Here is a 22,497-nt window from a genome sequence, read left to right as displayed (position 1 = left end):
GAGTCAGGAGAAGGACTTACGAAATAAATTCAAAATGCCCTCAAAGTCTCCAAAATGCTCACAAAATGAGCCACCCTGGTCCAAAATAAGAGCAGCAACACCCACGAGATTCACATAGGGAAAAAATGGCCACCAGAAGGTAAATCCATCTTTCCTACTTAAAAAATGTTTCTTTACTTCCAAAACCACCTATGGGCTTGCAAAACCACTCCAGGACCTTCCAAAACCACTCAAAGGACTTTCCAAAAGTTTTTACAATGACTCTGCACACCACGATGCAAGTAAAGTCTCTCAACGAAGCTTCTCCTTCCTTGCTATAGAGCAACAGCAACAGATTTCGAGCTCTAAGCACACACCCAGGCTCAGTTAGAACACCCACGATCTGATACCAGTTGAGAGAGCACAACGGAAACCTATGGGCAGGGAGAGAAGGAGAAAAATAGGAGCCAATAGTTTGGTGGGTGCAAGATCACCCTAATCTTCTGTATGCTCTTATTTTACATGTTTGAGTATATGGACATGTGTATAACCAGGGTTACCTAGGCACAGGGGCCTTTAACCCCACATAAACCACATAGCAAAATCGAAAAGCAAACTCAACCATCTGTCGACTAGAACTCTATACACACCTAATTGAACCTGAGTCACCCTCCTTCTTGCAAGGGCATAGCCCTCCAGTCGTGGAAGTGAATCCCTAAGGCCTCTGAATCAGGGTTGTCCTCTGATTACCTAGGGCCTCTGAATCAGGGTCACCCTTCAACAATGTCTTTGCCTTCAAGCTTCCACACTTGTGAGCCTCCTACTTGGGCTCTGATACCATATTAGATATCAACCAACAAAGGGTATGCACAACAGAAAATTGATAGATAACCTAGAAGCTCACATAGTGTGTGGTGTGGTGGAATCACAAACTACTTATGTGCTTCAAATAGGTATGCAGGCTCATAAATAGACAATGATCCAACAAGGTATAGAAACCACCGAAAGAATAAATTTCTGCCCAAATCTATGGACACAATACAAATGGGGTAGATCCAAAGTCCCACCAGAGCGTGATCCTTTGATCTTACCACAAGGTACTTCTACTATCTGTCGAATATCTCTAGAACACAGAGCCCGTGTGCTCCACCTCAAGTGTATGTAGACTCTCTATCCAAAGACCTCATCTCCTTGCTACCCTAGAAGACAGCCAAGGCACTACCCCTATGTGAGCTCAGTATTCAGCCTCTCTTAGACTCCTTTTCCTCCTAGATGTAGGCATGAGGGTGTGTGAATTGCTACTCCTTCCACTCCTTGATTTGCGGGACTGCTGCATGCTATTATGCCCCCCAAGGGGGGCCTTTTATAGGCTTATAAGGGCCCCAAAATACCCAACCAGTTTACCCCTTATTGGCCAATTGGAACAAGCCCAACTGACTCCATAGTTCCCCATATATGGAGCTGTGGGCTGAAATTTTTGGGCTGTGTTCTAGCCGACTAGCTTTGCTAGGCGCTTTTGCAGCCCCTCCCTTTACTATAGTGCCTATCTATTGAACGCCCTTCACTAGGGCCATGGAACAGGCCACAACTTACTCCATCCATGCAAGGTATATTACATAGCAATAATAAGAGCTACTAGGATGTGTGAGGAAGAAGAACTATTTGATGCAAAAGGTCCCAATCGAGTACATGTTGAGGGAGACTGAGTTGAAATTTTATCAATGTTCAATAGCTCATTGGGATCGCTCTGTTTTGGTACTTTGCAAACCATATTAAACATTGAAGTTCATTTCTCTATCCTTGATGGGGAAAAGGAGAGGAAACCTAAGAACCATGACAGTAAATGCCCCCAAGGATGTGGGACACCTCGGCCAAGCATAGTTGTAGATAGACATATGTAAGAGAAATAAAAAAAAGATATAGGTAGCATAATAGGTGTCCCTAACATTCAAAAAATCATATTAATTAATTAGTTGAGGGAGGGGGGATTTATAATACTATTATAAGGGGGGGAGAGGGGAGTGGTATATGATGGAAAAATATTTAAGCATAAAGGGGGGAGGGAGAGAGCTTGATTAAATTAATAGGGGGGGGGGGCATTAAGAGAGAGGGATGTGTGAGATTGGGGGGGGGGGGCACCACTTATGAAGGGCATTAAAGAGGAAAGGACATCTCGAAGGGGGAGGGGGGTTTTATAATACTATTATAAGGAAAGATGCATACAATATTACTTAATAATATAGTGGTAGGGCTCAGATTTTAGCAAAGGAGGTTTTGGGTTCGAATCTTGGCTTTGGGTTCTTGAACGTTTAGGGAAGGCCCCCTTGGACATAATCTATGCATAAAATAAATTAAGCTATGGAGAGACATAGGTTAATTAATACATGAATAAATTAAGCCATAGAAAAACATAGGTTAATTAAAGTATAGATAAATTAAGCCATAGACAAACATAGCCTAATTAACTAATTGAATTTGGTAGGAGAGGTGAACCTATGAAAGCTTGTGGCTAAATATGAATTAAAACAAATGCTCCATAAAGCCATTTGTTAAGATACAATTCCTTCTGATCAGGTGCAAAACAAAACTCTAAACAAGTCATCTAAGTTGCCAAGAAATAGTTCATTTACATGAGTAAGAAACTAACACATTTCCATCGTTCACTTTCATTTCATATATTAGTTATCTTGTATGTCTTGTATAGTTTCCCGTGAATTAGCATCAAAAGGTTCTTTGATAGGCATAAACAAGTCATCTCCATTGTTGGTCAGCTTTGCAAGTCCCGAGAAGTCTTCCTCAATCATGTTTTACTATTTTGCTCTTTATACTACGGGAGTTGGTTCACACTTTATAGCATTGTAGAAAAGGCTTTAGATCCTTTCGGGTGGCCCTTGTGGCTCACCCCCCCTTCTTGGTTGGCTGATTTCAGCTCTTCCCTTACCTAAGAGAAATGTTCAGTATTACTCGAGAATAAATAGGCCAGTGTGGAGTAGGTTTTTGCCACAAGGGAGGGGATTAATGACCCCCCCCTTTCCTGATTCTCCCCCAAGAATCGGATTCCTAAAATGGATCACTTTCATTTAACTGGGATTGAAATCTCTCGATCGAGCCAACTAGGCTGCATATTTATGCGGTGACGAACCAGTCACCGATACGATGCGAGACACAATCTTACGGCTAAAATAGTTGTTAGAAAGGCAATAATAAGGGCCAAAATAAATTGCCCACCCGGGATTGAATTACTTATCTCCTTGATTCTTTATACATTTTGAGAAACTAGGAATGATATGGGAGATTTCCTCGTTTACATATATCACCATGATCTCACTTAATTGTACCAATTTCAATTTATCATTGCCACATGAAAACATCTCTTGTATTTCAGATAGACCATTCTGGGAGTGTCTATTGAAGTAGTGGGAGGAGACGGGGGAGAATCGCGAAAGGAGAAGGGGACCATTTTGATTTAGATATTTCTGAAGATGAGGAAGTTAAACATTGAATTCCAAAGATGGAAATTTGGGGGGCAGGGTCGTTAAGCCCCTACCTTGAGGCAAAAACTACTCCAGTCTAGCCTTTTTGTTTCAAGTAATATTGAATGGTGAGGTTATAAGCGAAGAATCTCATCTCAAGGAATGCGGGCATGTTCCATTCGGTGGTTTAAGATTGGTTTTCCTGATAGCTAGAGATTCTTAAAAAGTATGAAAAGTTGGAGGGCTTTATACCATCCATTTGAATGTGGTTGAATTCCATTCACCAGCTCGAGGACTTGGAGCACACTTGGAGCATAATATAAATACAGACAAAGAACCAAATTAAAGCATACGTTCACACATATATATGGACAACACATAGAAAGATGTTCATAGCATATATATACATAGCAACATTTATACACACATAACACAACAAATCCTTAGGATATGGGCTTACATAGCCTCCTTCTTGTTTAGCAATTATTATCTTATTGCAAAAGAAAAGATAGGACATGGGATATAGAAGGCCATGATATTAGAAAAAGAGGATGAAATTGTGTTCTCTCAGGACATACGATGGCTTGTAGTTCCCAATTGAAAAGCTAGTGAAAGGTAAGACAACAAAGCATCCCTATTGCAAAGGCCCTCTAGGAATGCATCATTATTGATTGCAAAGGCCTTCTAGGAAGATATTATCTTTTATTGCAACATGGGTATTAATGCCCTCCTACATGGTGACAAGGTTAGAGTGCACTCCTACAAGTGGCTACCTTGGTAAATGCTTGAAAATGCTAGCATGGTATTCTTTTCCTTGTTTGGAATTTGAAACTTTGCTACCCAAAAGTTTCATTTTCATGCCTTGTCGAAGATAAGCTAGGCATTGTGGGGCTCTCCTTTGCAAACCATTTCCTCATAAGTATTGGTGGATGCTAGTTGTTGGACAAATTTCATGTAGATAGACAGTTGTTGGATAGTTTACACGTTGTTCGCTGCTTGCCTTAGGGTCCAATACCTGAGGAAGAAGGCAAGCACAAAACATCACGTCATGGAGATGAATGACACTTACCCCTAGGACTATGGTCATGAAATGGCATAGATGTCAAGCCAAAAACTTGCGAGAGTGGGCACTTAGGCTCCCATTTTGTCTCCATCCCAGAATTGATGCACATGTTGTGCAACATATAACAAGCCACCAACCCCTTGGTAAGAACCTTGGGAAGAAATGCAATTAATTTAAATGAGTAGTGGCTACGCAGTTGCTTTGCTTAGGATATTGGAATAGAAGTGGGAAGCAACAGAGCAGCATTGGGTGTGCACTCACTTGAGATAATTGCTTGTATTCAAATCCCTCGGGATGCTTCCCGTTGCTTGTTGGTATCGGCCATGAGCATATGCGCCCTTATGCATGTGTGAGTGGAAACAAGGTGAATGATATTTATCTTCAAAAGCCTACCTGAAAAGAGTGAAGAGCCTTGTCGCTAGACGAGTAAAGGCATTGACGTGTCGAGTTCACACTACCTCAAGCCCTTAACCCAAAGCTCCTTTATCCTCACTTTGGATAAAGGAGCAGAAGCAAGCTGCGACCTGTTCTTTGCCAAGATCTTCCAGGATTAAGAAACTTATCTCCACATCCTTGGCAGTTGCAATCATCATCTTCCTACTACCCTTCTTCTCACACCATCGTTTACCACTTCTCAAACCTATTGGCATGACATTATAGTGAAAACTATGGGACATCCTTAAATTCCTAATGGTAGGTTGCAATGATTTCCTTTTCAGTATAATGAAAAGTTAATGGAAAGCAATCCAAAGATCACATGCTTGGAAACAGGATGATGATCAATATAAAAGCTCCTTGTGATTTGGATGCCATGTACAATTAGATAGGGCAACGTCAACTACAAAGCTAGGGCTCGGACAATGATTAGACACGTATACACCTTTGAGTGATAGATACAATGAAGCAAAAGAGAAACTACCTCCTGGAATGTGTCCATCAAGAGGGAAAAATATACTCCAATAGAATAGCGAGGAGATAGACAAAGAAGAATTAAGGATTAAAAATGATCTTGCATAGACCCAAAGATTGTGACGGAAAGATTGTGACGGTTGTCCCGCATCAACTTGATACTTCATCAATTACTCAGATGTCTCGTTTTAAATTCGCAAGAAGGGTCGCTCCCCTTAGGGCAACCATCCCAGAAAGAAAAAGCCAGTGTCAATTTTATGCTTGGGGGCCTTATGAATTAGAGCTGAGCCTTGACTATGCATTTAAGTTTTGCAAAATAACTACCATTCAATAATCTCGTAGCACATAGGCATGCTAGGTTGCTTCTCGCAAGGATTGCACCCTCAAAACACCCTTCGGACCGAGGATGGAGGAAATAAGAAGCGATGCCGAAAACCCTGTTGAACCGAGGGGGGAGCAAACAAGAAGCGGCGGTGCAATATTCAAAAATTCTTGGACACGCATTAGAAGCTCCAAACATGTAGTCGAAGCAAATCTCCACTGACTATGTTGATAATCCTTAGACCTCCATCTACATATTCTAATTCAAAATGCGCAACCCAAGTGACGAAATCCATAGTTGCCCTCTTGAGTGCATGAAACGTTGAAGCCCTTGAGCCACAAATAAGCCTACAAGTTGAAAATAATTCTAAACAAATAATTTCCCATCTAAGGGTAGAATCAATATGAAGGCCTTATCCATTCAATGATGGCTAGCATAGCCAAAAACCACTCAAATCACTCTCAAACAATAATACAAATGAGTATGAACCCGTGCTTTGCATAGGCAAAGATGCATGACTCAACCACTCCCCATTTAAAGGTGGATGTTTCATTCTTAAATTTTGGCTAAGTCTTAACCCATGGCTCTGAGACCTTCCATCTCCTCCTTTCATTCCATTAACCTTCCATCTCCTCCTTCCTCCTGAAGGTGACCTTGCATCTCCTCCATTCCATTGACCTTCTATCTCCTCCTTGCCCCTAAAGGTGCCTCTTGTCTTTCCACCTCCTCCCCAAAGCTTGCCTCGTCTTTCCATCCTTCCCCCCTCCAAGCCTCCATCCAAGAGCTCCTTCTTTGTGACACGTGGCAGGCTCTTCTCCTCCAAGCTGCCACATGTCCTCTCCTTTTTTTTTTGGGTGTTAGTGGTTGATACAATATGCCTTCAAATGTGTAGCTAAAACAATTCTTGAATGCTTGTATGTAGCATAGACAAAAAGCCATCATGAGTGCATGCCAAAAAAGAAAAGAGAAAATTGCACGAGGGGGTATGCAGGCCATAGAAAAACGGCGTGAGTGCTCGAGCATCATGAAACTTGAAAGGTACAAAAAACAGATCTAAGTGCAGAAGTCCACGTGGGCATTGGTAGATTTTGTGGCTCGCTACAGGAAACGTACACGAAACTACTATATAATAATTATTCATACACTCATCGACTCTGTGACTGCTTCTCTGAAACCATGGCCGAATCACCTTCTCAATTCCTCAGCAGCACCTAGCTTGGTGAGCGGTAGCAGAAGCCTCTCTGAAACCATGGCCGAATCGCCTTCTCAATCTCATCCCCATGGTGATATCTTGGATAGATTGGACGTATCAGCTATCATCAGTCGCATACATCTCAAGAGTGGCATTCGTTCAGCAACAGCTAGCTAGCTAGGTGCACGGTGCCTCCCTTGCAGAAGCTCAGAAGGTTCTCTGTACCTTACAAGCTCTGAACGCCATGGCCGAATCACCTTCTCAATCTCATGCACATGGGTCCTATAGCTCCCACCATGTTGGAGTTCGTAGCCTGCTTAAACTCCCCTCCATCGGACCGGACCCTCCCGTCAACCCATTTGCCAATCCTCGCTCCCTCACTCCTCTCCGTGTAGCATTCATGACCCTCATGCTGCCCATCTTCCTTGTCCGCCTCATCTGTCTCCTTGGGCTCCTTATCATTTGCTACCTCTCCGTGAAAGTCGCTCTCATTGGCCTGAAAGACCCTTTGTTGAAGCCGTTTTCAAAGTGGAGGAGGTTCATGCTCTGGCCTGTACGGCTTGGCGTACGGGCAGTCATGTTTATATTTGGATACTATTGGATACCCGTGAAGGGGAAATGTGCACCTCGTGATGTGGCTCCTATTATCGTTTCCAATCACATGTCTTTTTTGGAACCGCTCTTTGTATTCTATGCTCATTTGCCAATTATCGTGAGTGCAAAGGAAAATGCACAGCTGCCTCTCGTTGGCGTTTTCCTCCAAGCTTTACAGGTGCCCTCTTCAGATCGCCATTTTGCATCCAATGGTTTATGTGTGCGTTCAAAACGTATGTGGACCTAAGAGACAATGAAGCCAAAATTCTGTGAAGTGAAGGGAATGAAAGTAGTGCTTTATGAGTTTCCTCTGAAGACTCAACTGGATCTAAAGGCAAACCAGCCAAAATTAAGCCATATTAACTCCTGCTATTGCTCGAATAGGTGTGCCACTTATCACAGAAATATGAAATCAGAGAAATCCATACAAGTACTATTTATGTTAAATTACTGGGCTGCAAGTTATGTGAAACCTTATCATTGTGTGCTTGTAACAGAGCAGCATCCTTCACACTGCCATCGTAATCCGTGAAGGTGATTCTGTTCCTCATAAAGAACCATGGGAATGGCATTAAGTTTATTTCTATAAAAGGCGTTTATGCAGCCCTCATATTATCACTTATGTTTTGTTGCACTAATCCTTTTTGGCCATCACTGCTGGGAACACAGGGACATTGATCCTACAACACTTACATAAAGCATGCTGACAAGTTCCATTGTGTCATTGTCTCCAAGTCGCTAGGATTACCTTAAATCCGCAGTAGCAGACTCAAATGTCATTGTCAGTGCGGAGTTTGCCATCATTAGTTACCATCAGCTAATAATCTGGCTTCCCATGGGGTAATGAGACCATGGAGTCATTTCTTGGAAAGGGTTACCAATCCATGTGAACTTTTTTAATACAATGTGAACAATCTTAATCCAACATAAACTTTCTTAATACAGATGGCCACATTACGAGATCAACCTGTCAACGTGAACGAGGGTGACATTGTGGTGGATTGAAAGGTTTTTGAATAGGATACGTTCTATGCAAATAAGGAAACAAGCTAGAACTGCAGGACTAGGAAGCTGTGTGTTTAGTTTTACAATGTTGTGACACGTTTAGGTTGGGGTTGCTAAAAGTTGATGCACTTTTGCTTTCAATTTCTTCTATGATTCACCTCTAGATGCCCACTACATCTAATGGAGGGAAACAATTTTTATGTTGTATCATGAAGCCAAATGATGCATTTTGCTGCCCCCAAATCTCTTTACAGTGAAGTCTATTGCAGGAGATTTGGCCCACTACAGGGTTGGAAGCCTGCCATGTGAACCGGCCTGCTGTTGAGCATACGCCCACAGTGGTTAGGATGCTGCTGTTGATGCCACTAGTGCTCTGACACTCTAGTGCTGTCCCACTAGCTATAAGGGGCTGATTCAGTCTGCTTCTAGGTACTTGCTGACCACGGCTGCACCTAATAGGCTTGGCCCTTGACTAGCTCATGCATACTGGACGTTTAACATTCCCAACGGCCTCTAAAGATCTTGTTGTAACTTGCGTTGATGGCAACTCAGTTTTAAGGAGGATGCTTTATTCTATTTCCCTGGCCTGATTTGTCCTGTGCCCATGATAACCACACACTTTAGTCTTGCTCTTCTTACAGCCTAAACTCATGAATTGGATCGCCAGATCTAGTCTTGCTCTTCTAAACCCTAAGTCGCCTGAGGTAGCATGCGAGGATTACCAAAAAGCAAGCAAGCCAAAAAAAGCGAGCGATAAAAAACAATAAAAGATTTGTAATCCCCCATTTTAGTAGCAAAAAATAATAACTTATTCAAAAGTGCATATGTTCCCTCAATGCCAGAAGGTTAAACATGCATATAACTTTAAAGCCATTAACACTAATTTCACATCATCCATGAGACAGTTTGTATGTTTAACTTCCAAGTCATTGTTTGTATCAAAGACAAACCCTACTACAATCAAGTTCTCTCTTTCCACTAGAGTAATTGAGATCATCTTTCCAAGGACTCCTTGCATGGATTAGTCTAGATTCCATGCATATGTAAATGCTTAGGTTTTTTAACTCTGTTCACTCTTGGAACAAAACCCATGTTTCTTTGTTACTACAAAAATATCATTCCCTAATGATTTATTCTTACCTCCCACTAATCTTACCAATGCAACAAATTGGCCACAAATTCATTTTTTGGTGCATTAAATTTTACTAGATGGTGCACAAAGACATGATAATCGTCTAAAGTACTTGCCTGTATCTTTTGATTTACAAGTCCAAACACGCTCCCTGTTTTGGCCCAAAAGAGGACATTTTCACATCCCTATATTTTGGCAAGATGTCAATATTTGATTGTTTTGGCCCAAAAGATGAGTTTTTAACATCCCTTCATCTTTTGATTATCAAATATAATTAACGCGCTCCCTTGTTTTGGCCCAAAAGAGGACATTTTCACATCCCTGTATCTTTTGATTTACAAGTCCAAACACGCTCCCTGTTTTGGCCCAAAAGAGGACATTTTCACATCCCTATATTTTGGCAAGATGTCAACATTTGATTGTTTTGGCCCAAAAGATGAGTTTTTAACATCCCTTCATCTTTTGATTATCAAATATAAATGGCATAATGTTACATATCAAATCAAATGACAAGGCATGATTTAGATGAATATCATGCCTTTTTGCATCATCTAAAAAACTTGTATACATCAGAATATAATTTTTATGACACATAACCACCTTTTTGAATACTTTGTACTTCAAGCAATTATTTTATAAAAAACTTAGATTCTTTCTTTGCTTGCTTGATTTTCCAACCACTTCAACTAATTGTCGCTCGCTTTTTTGGGCTCGCTCGCTCTATTGACTGCCCCGTAGCATGCCACATCATCATGGAGATGGTGCATGTATAGCAACAAAATTTAGAAAGGGTTTCCTCTCAAGAATTATGAAAATACTTGAAATAAGTCGCTGAAATTTTGGTCCTGAATAGGGTATTGACTCAACCTTTACTCGTGAAAACCACCTTGAATAGATATAGTTTACTAGTAATAAGACTTATGGTGGCAACTATGCAAAGAAATTGAAGGCAAAGGGGTACAGCAATATGCAGATCAGTTGCAATATTAGGGGAATTTTCAATTTTCAGAAGCTAATGCTTAGTTTTATGAACTCTAGAGGGTTCTTTTATAATCAAACATCAGCTAAGCTCAACTTGTCACATCATCTAGCCCTAATTTTTGTCTGGAGTAGGCGGAATGCCCTTGTGCGAATTTATGGCAGAAAATCCACTTTCTGAAATAAATTTTCCAGTATGGACAATTTGAAGTGTTTGGGTCGTGGAACTACGATGTGGGTTGAAGATTATGCAATTTGGACAATTTGGAGTGTTTGGGTCGTGGAAATACGATGTGGGTTGAAGAGTATGCAGAATTTGGGAAAATTGTAGACAAGTTGCATAATTGTATGCTGTCTTCTTGAAAGTTGGACAAAAGTCAGGCTGGATTGCTTATTTTTGTCCTATGATTTTACGTGTTGGATAGTTAATAGTACAAACATTAGAGCATTGCCATGTCATTCAGGCTGGTTGACTTTGTGCAGTTTTTTGGATAGTTTTTACTGTAGTTTATTGTCTTCTCATGCTTTGAAAATGTGGCCATTAGAATTTGGGGATCTTGCATTAGTGTAATGTTTTACACTTAATTGCAACAAGGGATTGCCCCATTTGAGGTGCAGTTTTTGTGCTTGATTTTGGATGCTTATTGATTAAGGACTGATCATACTATATAGTGACTATAAGCAATGATCAGATGATCAGTGATGCCTCTCAATTGGAGGGTGCATCTATCTGGAAGCACATACTGAAGAATTGCATTTAAGTGCAGGTTGGTGTGTCAAGCAGAGAGTATGGATTCTATATCAGGAACCTCTAGACGACTAGGGTCTTGGCTAGGCTATGACATAATAGATTCTACTACAGTGGAAGGAAGGCAAGAGCTGATCCTATGGCTTCACTTAATCTGTAACCTCCCATAAAGTGAAGATATTAGCGAGGATACAACGCAATCCTAGACAAACAAATGTCCATGTCGTGGTCCCTCAATTAGGACTCAAAGAAGCGGGCAAAGGTGAAGAATCAAGAGTCAAGAACTTGGCTAAGATTTTGTTGGCTATGCCAAAGAGAGTGATCAATCACCGTTGTTGAATGTTTGCTATATCCCCCATCCTTGGGGGTAAGGTAGCAAGCTAGGAATCAAAGATCTCTTGGAAGGCAACTTGAAGTGATGTCACCATGAATGATAGAAGGCCGCCTGGTCAGTCCATCTTCTAGACATTTAGGGCATCCGAAACACCTCATCTATAAACCATACCTCCACCTTCACTATCATCCGCATTGTGACAGCTGAAGAAAACTGTATTCCAATCTCCTTCTTGGCCTCCAAACCCAATGTGTGTTTGATCCCAAGGTCCGTTCTCATCTTTTTGAAGTTGTGACCTTGCTTGATGATAAAATTTCGTGACTGGGAAAATCTCATAGGGGTGCATCCTTTTCAATTGCCTTCTGTTATTTCTAGCATACAAGGTGAGTGAAAACCATGAGCTAGTTTGTTCCATGATTAAAATAAGAGAGTAAGAACAAGGTTGATTTAGTTTGTGTTTATATATTCTTATATTTGCTGTTCACAGTGCTCTTTGATTGGTGCTTGTATTAGCTCTTTGGATTGTTACAAGTTGTTTTTATTTGGATTTATATGAGGTCCTCCTTAGATTCTCAATGTGGATTGCCATGGCTTTGCAATGTTCATGAGAGCCAATAATTTTCAACTGCTCTTACTACGAAACACACAGTTCACAGTCCTTGCTTTGTGTTCCTTTAGCTTGGGTCAATTGACTGAAATTGTCACGATAAAGTTAACTTCATTGCTATTCTAGGTAGGTAAAAGCTGTTTAGATTGTTCATCTGGGCTCTTGTATCGATAAATAGTTTCTCTTTTCTTTCCTTGCGATGAATAGTTTGTTGGAATATTTATTTTTATGATTAAGAAGTTGTGTTTATATGTTTGCCATTATATCTCACACAGATCATTCCAGTGGATCGAATCTCTCCAAATTCAAGACATGATGCCGCATCACACATTAATAGGAGGGCCATGGATAATCGATGGCCTCATATTGCTATCTTTCCAGAAGGGACTACTACAAATGGAAATGCTTTGATTTCATTTAAGACCGGGGCATTTTCACCGGGTCTTCCTGTTCAACCCATGGTGGTGCGATATCAAAATGTAAACCCAGCATGGGTTGATACAGGTCCCTTCCCAGTACTGTTTCAGTTAATGACTCAAACCATAAATTTCATGGAGGTACCTTTTCACACTATCCTTAATTGAAGTTCATGTTCTTCTGTTTTCTTATTTTTAAGAACTTTTTACTAGTGATGTCAGGAACTTGTGCATGGCAAATCTATAATTTTTAGAGGATCTTTGCTTCAAAGAAAGAAAGGATGCACACTAGGTAAATAGAATAAGAATATGATCAGATTGCTTTGAATTTCATTAGGCCTTCTTTTCAAATGTATATACGCATATTGAAGTATTGGCCAGATGGCTAAGTGATTTAGAACGGAGGTTGATGGAAATCGTTATTAGTTTTGAGCTAATTTACTTGCCTTGAAAATACATAGAACTATTTCTACGGAAAAGGCGAGCAATGTTGCATAAGATGACTAAACATACATAACCAAATAATGTTGCATATGGAGCTATTCCCTAAACTTTTGATAGCTTGGATATAGTATTTATTAGAAAAGAAGGCAAGCATATGAATGGAACTATAGGTTTTCAAAGAATAAACCTCAAGACTTAAGCTCTCAATACATTTAGATATATATCAGATGACAAAGGGGTCAGGTGGGAAACCTCCCTTCTTTTACTACTTAGAAATATGATTGGTGCAATTTTGGATAGGATTTCTTCAACTTGCCAATGTTTGGACGAAGTCTTTGACTGAAAGTTTATGTACCAGCCACTCACTAAACAGGTGAAGGACCTTTATCAAGAAGAAGAACTCATAGAATGCTTCAAACATACAATGATCAGCTATTCTCAGGTGTGTTTGGAGAAAGCCCAGGGGAAGGCTCATTGTCTAAGTTGATGGAGTCTACACTAACAGCTGGCTACAGAGACTACAACTGATGAATTCCTTGAATATAAAATCTCATGTAGGCTAGGCTTTGCAGAAATACCATGGATGCTGAGAAGCCCATAAAGCACTATCCAGTCCCCTACAGGATTTACGTGATGTCCAGCCCCCTTCATCCTCATGTCAACGAGAGAGTGGTGTTGTGTGGGTGCTTGTATGACTGGTAAGATTTCTTGCCATATCATCAAGACCTCCCTAACTATGTAAACAAGGGAGTTTCTCTCAGCCTCAAACATTGACGATGACATGAACAGGGAAAAGGTGAGCCTTGAGCTTGATCACGGGCCTCCAAATCCATTGTGTTGTTAGAGGTCAACATCTCCTGATGTCACCTTTGTGAGAGAGGGCCAGTGCTTGTGGGTGTGCCTGCCCCCGTGAGGTTAGGATAGAGTACAGAGAGGGCCTTGTTGTGGGTGTGCCTGCCCCTTGTGAGTACAGAGTAGGAGGGGGGATAGATACACACTTGGGCCATGCTCTTGTGGTGGGTCCACAGCCCCGTCAGGCGGATCTGTACGGCGCTCTTTAGGGCCTGCTTTCTGTCACGCTGGCTGTGGAGGATCCTAGGGGGGCTGCAGGTCAGTATGGCCCTGTTTAGGGTGCGTTTGGGCCTGGTTATGCCACGTTGGCAGCCCCTTGGGTGCGCCTACATTGGTCCAGACGGGGGGCCCATATGGCCACCTCTTGGGTCAATTTTCAGGCAGGACAGTCGGGCCAGAGGGGGAGTGGACAAACGTGCTAGTCGGGGCCCCCCTGCAGCAGCTGGTCCACCCCTAGTTCATGGGGTTGGCCCCTTGCACTACCAACTGACTGAGGGGGGGAGTGCCTAAGAGGCCCCTCCTCTTTGTTGTTTTCGGAGCAGGTGTGTGTAGCAGTTGAGCGCCTCTTGTACCGCTCTTGTGCATCTATACAGTATAGGTTTTCCCCTGCAGTTCTGGGGGTTTTCCCTGAGATCCACTTGCAGTCGTCTCTGTTTTCCATCTCCCTCTCAGTGTGGTTTTGGTGAGGTGTGCTCTCTCTCTCTCATAGGCCTGCAAGGCCTCCCGAAGACGTTAGGCGTTTCCATACCCCCATCTGCCTAGCCACTGACGTCCCAGCCAGATAAATACCTTTTGTTACAGGGTTTTCGTGCTTACGTGAAAGATGCCGACCCCCGAAATTGCACTTTGATTTGATTTGAAGGGTTGGGAAGAAGGAATTGCACGTTGGAAAAGACCACCTCCTGATGGTAGTGATGGGTAGTCCACATAAAAACAAAGCCCCCTGCCCAAGAGCGGAGCCGAGATGGTCCAACTCTTGGAACCGATTGCCCAACATATCGATCACACGCAGCGGTTATACAGGGAACTGGCCGGGATTGCGGGCGGCAAAATTGTTCTCGAGTCTGATGCGGAGGGCGCGGATAGGGGCGGGGGGGCTTGGGGTGTTGGGGCGGGGACCCCGCCCCCAAGGGGGTTCCGCAAACGCCCATTCAGGAAACGCTTTCTCCCACAAAAAGTGCTTCTCCGGAGATAAAGCGCTGAGTTGCTAGGGTTCCTGTTAGGGAACCAACAAGTACCCCCGGCGGAAATGTTTGAAAAATGCCAAATCTGCAAAAAAAAGAAAATCTTTCATGCTGTAACTGAAACATCTCTCTCTCTCTCTCTCTCAGACGACATAGGAGCACGTCTGCGGGCAGCTGCCAGCACTCTATTTATGACTTTATGCCCTCAATACCTCATCCCCCTCGATGCTCCGGTGATGAGGATGTTAGTGTTGGATTATTTTGACATGACTATGTAGCACTCAGCACTTATCATTCTGACATGACTATGTAGCACTCATCACTTATCATTTGCATTCTGCATTGGAGTGGATGCTCGTTTAGTAGCTCCACCACACAACTTGTTTGTATTAGGATTTTTCATCGTCTCATAGACCCATTTGCCACTTTCTTACATGAGATGACCCGCCACCGAGATGCATCTCTCCGGGCACGACAGCATGCGCAGCCTACACAGCGTGAGGACACTCAGCGACCCATCACTGATTTCTTCCAGTCACAGGATACCTCTCCTCAGTCTAGCCGACGACGCGGACGTGAGCGAGAGCCAGAGCCACGATAGCTACGCCAGCGGACAGACTCGCACATCCGGGTCCATGACATCCCTTCTATGCTCTCAGCACGCCCTACCGGGGTCACCGTCGCTCTCGTTCTTCAACATAGGGCCTCCCGCCGCCCCCGATGACCGAGCTCGACTAGGCAGTGTGACGTCAGAGGCCAATCATCCATCGCAGGGTTTTTCGACCTCCCATTTGACGGGCCCTCTATGATTGGCCTCTGACGATCACCACAGGCATATATATATATATTTGTATCTCCCCCCTTCTGCTCCATTTTTTTGTGCCATTTTTTGTATCATTTGGAAAAAGATACACATTTTTTGCACCAGGACTAGACACACCGTCCTTCATAACTTTTTTAAAGAAACGGTTGGCCAGACCGTTTTGAGACCGCCACCGTTATGCTCATTGTACTAGTTATCTTTAGTCTCATAGACCTTGACGGTCTCCCAAAGACTTTAATAAAATTTCTTTCTTTCTTTCTTTCTCTCTTTGATGGTGATGATGATGATGTCTTGATGGTGATGATGATGATGAGATAGTCGACTACCGACATGACATGACTATGTTGTATCTAGGATTTAGTACTGACATTCTGCATATCTTGCATTTGCATTTGTGTGGATGCTCGTTTAGTAGCTCCACCACCACAGCTTGTTTGTACCAGGTTTTCACAGTCTCATAGACCCATCGGTCTTCCGAAGACTTTAATAAACTCTCTCTCTCTCTCTCTCTCTCTCTCTCTCTTCTTTCTTTCTTTCTCCCGTCGGCTCCTCCTCCTCCGCTAGCCTCCCTCTCTCTGTCAGCCTCCCTCTGCCGTGCTCCGCTCCAGCTCCGCCCTACCCGCTGCTCCACCTAGCCTCCGCGTGGGCTGTGCGCTGCCCCCGTGGGCTGTTGATCCCCCACCCCCCGTGTGGGCTGTGTGCTGCCCCTGTGGGCTATTGCTGCTGCGTCGCGTTGTCCTTGCCCTCAGGCCACCATGGACTGCTGCTGCTGCGTCACGCTGCCCTTAGCCCCACGTGGGCTGCCGCTGATGCCGTGCGGCCCTCAAGTTCGTGGGCTGCTCCATAGCCCCCGTATGGGATGCTGCTACTGATACCAGTCGGGTCCCCCCGCCACCAAGTGCGCCTGCTGCGCCATGGTTGATACCCCAGTGCGGGCCACAAAGGACCCGCGCCAGGCCACACGGGCTTCCAAGCCCCCACTAGACTGGCTGGGCCTCATTTCCAAGGCATGGCTGCTATCAGCCCCCCTTGCATCTCAAGTCCAGCTCCTTGCACCTTGAGCCAACTTGAGACCAGAAAAATCAAGAAAGTCAACTGTTGAACCAAGAAAAGTGTAGAAGCAGAGATTTCAACAGCAAATCCACACAATGCGATACTGAAAAAAAAAACAAAGAAGGGCAGGGAAGAACCACCAGCTTGCTTGAAGACCACATAGGACAGTAAAAAATATGTGAGGATTCTCTCTATTTCTGCATTTACAGTTCAGCAAACAAACAGGGACATATATTGACTTTGGACAATGCCTACACGAGCATGTGTAGAGGACATTCGGGGAAACAAGCACTTGAAAATGCCATGACAGCTTACACAGCAGGGACCACTCCAAACACTACATCCAATGTCCTCACCATCCTCCAAAAGATATGCCTTGCATTGATTTAAAAAATCGATAGCTTGGAATCTACTAATGTGTCCCTCCTTGCGGAGAAGGCACATGTAGATAAAACACTAGCTGAGGTGAAAAAGCATGGAGGGAAAATGCAGGAGGAATGGAGGAAAGAAAGGGGCAAAAAGGAGGAATGGGAAAAAGAAAAGGTTGAATGGATATGTGAGAAAAACAAGCTCCAGGACAGGGTGCATGCTTTGGAGATCGAATTGCAGCAAATCTCATGTGGAGGCTATGGTGGCTCCCAAGCAGGGTTTGGAGGTGTGTGGGCAGGTATGCCCTGTGGGGCTGCCCTTTAGGCGCCTCCTAGAGCTCTTCTTATGGGCTGTGGAGCAGAGGGTGGGTCGGCCACCTTGCTGGCCATGGGCTGGGGCCTGGAGCCCTCTTTATAGGGCAGTAGGCAGCTCTTTAGGTGGGTCGGCCCACGGCCTGCAGGGGGTCGGCGCCCTAGGAGCCCTTTTATAGGGCTGTGTGCCCATCCCTATGTGCTGGAGTCGGCCCTCATAGGGGCAGTGAGTCAGCCTGCATGCTGCAGCCGACTGGAGGAGGGTGAGGGGCTATATATAGGCACCCCCTCACTCCTTGTTTGAGCATCTTGTGGAGCAGTTCAGTCCACCAAGAGCGGAGCCTGGCAGAGGTGCAGAGCCAGCCGACAGCATCACTTGAGGAGCAGGTCAGTGGAGCAGTTCATCCACTCCCTCATGCTCCCGTTCTTCTAGTTGTTGAGCTGTGTGTTCGGAGCTCTGGAGCAGCCCGTTGTTTTTGAGGTTTTCCCCCAGTTGTAGCGGGGTTTTCTCCAGAGATCACTTGCAGTTCTCTTGTGCCTTTCTCTCTCCTCTCTCCTTCTCAGTGTGTGTGTATGAGGCGTGCTATCTCTCTCTCTCTTCCGTTCATTCCTGCAGTCCGTACATTTTTTTTGACCACATTTTGACAAAATGTTTCTTGCTGAAAACGTTTTGAAGGTCGTATGAGGGTATAGTCTTCATATTCTAGGACTTAGGTTACAGTGAGGTACTTTGTGGAGTGGACACAAGAATGGGCACCTTTTATGTAAAGGGGGATGTCTTGTTGTGTCCTGTGCTTCCTTTTTGATTTCAGAAAATGAAGGTAAAGTGGTGGGGAAAACACGAGAGATTACTTCTCTTGTGTCTAGGTATTAAGGCTCGGCAAATGGTTCGTTTGTTTGTTATGTCTTCTTTGGTAACAGCAATGGCAATAGACAGGGAGGTGGGTGGATATGGTGTCATGAACACGCACTATATGTCTGTTGCATGCATTAATTGATAGTGGAGCCTCCCCACAAGGGATTTAAACAACTTACATGCAATGTTCTATATTTGTTGTCAAACAGTCTTACTGCTGATAGGAAATCTTGTAAGGAACAAAGATAGAAAAATAATTTTGTTTTCTTTTGCTACATTTTTTATATGCACATATTAGACATTTGTTTTGTCCTGTTGCAAATAAATTATTTCATATATAGGTGTTATGTAGGTGGAGCAGAGGCTGCCTTGGCAGTTTTTGTAAGACAAAGAGCCCTCAATAGATAATGATCTTAGTTTTAACTTTGATCCTTTTGTCTGCATGAATATTAGGTGGAATATCTTCCAGTTGCTGTTCCAACAAGGCATGAAATACAACATCCCCGCAGCTATGCTGAGCGCGTTCGGAAAACTATGGCTGAAGTGTTGAAGGTCCCATGGACAGACCATACATTCTTGGATGCAAGGCTTGCCATGGAAGCAGCCAAGCTAAAACAGCCACAAGATTCTTCGTTTATAGAATTTGGGACAATGGAGAAGCTCTTTCATCTTGATTTTAAGACTGCTCAAGAATATCTTAAAAAATTTAGTGCTATGGATGTCTCTCATAGGTAGTTTACTTTGTGCCTTTTTCTATTTTAAAAAGAAAGTCTCTTATGTTTGGGAAGGTAGAGAAAGGTGTATGACTTTTGGTTGTTTTCTTTATCGCCAGTGGGTACCTTCGAATGGATCAATTCTTAGCAGCACTGAATCTTCCACTTACTCCGTGCACTCAAGAAGTCTTTCAACTGTTTGACAAGGCAGACAAAGGATTTATCAACTTTAGGGAGGTAAGCCAGCTTCACAAGATCTTTCTTTAGGCAAAGTTTACATGCACAAGTTTTATTCACGATATCCATTCGTACACAAATATAACAGGACATTGATCCCAAGATAAAAGGTGTGGAATTTTGCTTTCAACATCTTTTGAAAAATCCACTCAAAGCACGTCTTTTTGAATATCCATGTGACTTTTGAACGACCAATCATGGCTCTTACCATGGATATCTTAAGTTGAAACACTTAAGGATAGCTTGTCTGTTTAGGATTATACTTTTATCAAACCAAATTGATAGGTACACCGGAGTTTTAATCAAGTTTCTTTGTTTAAAGTTTGTGTTTGTATAGGTGGGGTCTGGTTTACCCTGTGTGGACGTAACATGCAGAGCCTTCTAGGATCCCTTGTGGGGTGCAAAGGCAAGACCTGTACTTACCCGTATAGATACATTGGGGCTCAGCATTGAGATTTAAAGAGCAGGTCAGTGGCAGCAGTATAGTGAGACCCAAATAATGGAGTGGATAGAGACACCATATTTGGATTAGCCTAATCCTGCCTAATCCTTTTTTAAACATACTCTTGGAAGAGAAAGAAAATGGATCATCATCTATCTAGAGACAACTGTTGCAGAGAACAAGGTTTAATGATGATTATGTGATTGTGGAGCCGATTATGCTAGCATGGAACCCCTCAAGTCTCACTACATCGTTGGCTTACAATATGTGGGAGGCTTCATGTGCTAATTTCAAGTATGGGAAAGGATGTCACATGCCATGAATTGTAAAACATCTTAGAGAGCTTTTGCAAATGTCAGGATGCTGAATGAATTTGTGCTAAATATTAATGCTCAATTTCAATGTACTTTTGATGTCATTTCTAGAATCACCAGTAGTTCCTATTAAAATTTGACATTCAGTTAATCTCAACTCTAGATTGGATCAATAAAGTTCTTCTGACCTGCCACAGCCACATGGCATTGCCATGTCCTCAAGGATATTGGAAACTCTAATATACTAGATGGCCTTTTCCCTATCTCTTACTTCCATCTGCTCCCAACCTGGTATCAAAGATCCAAAGGCAATTATTTAGAGCTGTAGCTAAGAAGAATTCTCAAGATCCTATCTTTTTTTCTGTCTTAGAATAGGACACCTAGCAGAAGTTTTTGTGCATGATCTGCAAGCAGCCGATAGGCTTTTTTGCTCCTTGTAGGAGGAGCTGTTGTGCAATTCATCTATTAAATTCTTTTTTTCTGCAGATTCCTCTCAAAATTTGCACATTCCTATAGCATGTAGAAAGGATTGATCTACAGGAGGATTTTTCAAATGTGGAAATGCAAAAACATAAAAGAACTTGACATTTTTTTGAAACTAAAAGCGTATTACACGGGTGTGTATTCCAAGATATAAGAGTAGATCATCTCATCACTTATGATAGTTATTTTGTGATCAATGCTTGATCAAACTATAATCAAAATGAGCACAGGCATGCAAATTCCTTCACACGCCGCAAATCAGGCAATTTCTCCTGCAGAGATTAAATGAAATTCAATGCATCTTGGGGTCTATGGTCCAGTTCCACACCAGCTGACATCTAAAGCAACCCATTCAAGCCCATGCTGATGAAGATCGGGTATGGCTCATTGCGGTCTTGCTACAGGTAGAAGACTTTGAGAGGAACTTGTCTTGGCGAAATGACCAAACTAGCGTGGAGAGTCTTTGGCATGTGGGACTCTACCAAGCCACTCTCGCCACGCCTTTGGGAGGACCTCCTCGATCTCCTAAATCTTGCTACTGGCTCCTCTCAAGTGGGTGAGGGTGGTCAGCCTCTCATTGGGTTTTTGACGGTAGCCGACTCCATGCCCCAAGGGATCTCGTCGGACCACTATCCCACTATACCCACTTGATGTGTATGTGTTGTCCAAACATGTGTCCATCCTGGTTGCCAATATTTGGGTGCCATATCAATTATTGTTGCTTGAATTCATCCGTGGAAGAAGGCTGGCCCGAAAGAGGCTGCCTGAGAAATGCTGCCACATTCTCATCATCTGCATTAGTGGCAACCCTTTTCCTATGAGAGGGTCTTGTGTGAAGATTCAATGGTGAGACTTTGCCTTTAGCCTCCTTTGTGCGGGTGTGTTTTTAGAACTTCAAAGTTTGTGCTGATGTAGTAGGAGCTTCTGAGGCTTGGAGTCTAGAGCCAGGCCCTTGACAATGCATCTTTTGATCGAGGATATCCATGCATCCCTTTGCCTGGGATAGAATCACCGTTGTGCAAGAAACCTTGGCACATGTATCCTAGGTGCTGTCCGAGCCTCCCCGGCAAGAAGTAGTGCATCAAGCACCTTAGCTGCCCCATGCATCCTTTGCGAAAGTGCCAGCATGAGGCAATGTACCGGTTTGTCGCTAGGAGAACTGGTTCACCACCAACACTGTCCCTCCCAATGGTAGCTTAGCCAAGCTTTAGTGGAGGAGCTTACGCCAAACATTCTTAACGTTGGGGCCCTTCTTTCGTTGTTGCACAGGTTGCATTTGGAACTTAATAGCTCTTACTAGATGAGAGTATACAAATGTTTGTGGACTCTTATGTAGCAGTTTGTAATTGTGGCCTCTCTTGGATGTTTTTTTGTACCAAAAAGCTCCGACTACTACATCCCACTTCTTATAGGTTGCTCCCTAATTATCCTTAAATGCTTCCTCAACCTTGTGTTTAGGTTTTGTGCACTGCAACAAAAAGTATGGGTCATCTTCCTTGTTCTCCCCAGAGGATGAAGGGTGCTCTCTTGCTGCGTACAACACGTGGTAAATATGCTGCCATGTAGTGGCATGTGTACATGTTGAGGCTAAGGAAAACTATGAGGGTCATGTTTGGATTATTATATATAGTTCATCAAGGTTGACTACTAGCAACATGAAGATA

The 22,497-nt window shown here is 43.2% G+C and overlaps 1 protein-coding gene across 2 annotated transcripts in view; it reads left to right on the top strand.

Annotated features, from left to right (window-relative positions):
• The first annotated feature begins 6,898 nt into the window (after positions 1-6,898).
• Positions 6,899-22,497, top strand: part of LOC147894973 (lysophospholipid acyltransferase LPEAT2-like) — a 36,061-nt gene continuing 20,462 nt past the window's right edge. The window contains exons 1-4 of one of the 2 annotated variants that reach the window (XM_087383275.1): positions 6,899-7,710; positions 12,612-12,893; positions 19,098-19,375; positions 19,477-19,594. In XM_087383275.1, coding sequence (XP_087239401.1) covers positions 7,183-7,710; positions 12,612-12,893; positions 19,098-19,375; positions 19,477-19,594 — 1,206 coding nt within the window. In that variant the 5' untranslated portion in view covers positions 6,899-7,182. The remainder of the gene's footprint in view (positions 7,711-12,611; positions 12,894-19,097; positions 19,376-19,476; positions 19,595-22,497) is intronic. The other variant, XM_087383276.1, reaches the window with a different exon arrangement.

Source organism: Dipteris shenzhenensis, chromosome 13, assembly GCF_047967505.1.
Source record: "Dipteris shenzhenensis isolate YYH24624 ecotype China chromosome 13, Dip_SZ_1.0, whole genome shotgun sequence".
Classification (NCBI taxonomy): domain Eukaryota; kingdom Viridiplantae; phylum Streptophyta; class Polypodiopsida; order Gleicheniales; family Dipteridaceae; genus Dipteris; species Dipteris shenzhenensis.
The sequence above is the reverse complement of the archived record's forward strand: the minus strand, read 5'-3'. Positions and strand labels throughout refer to the sequence as shown.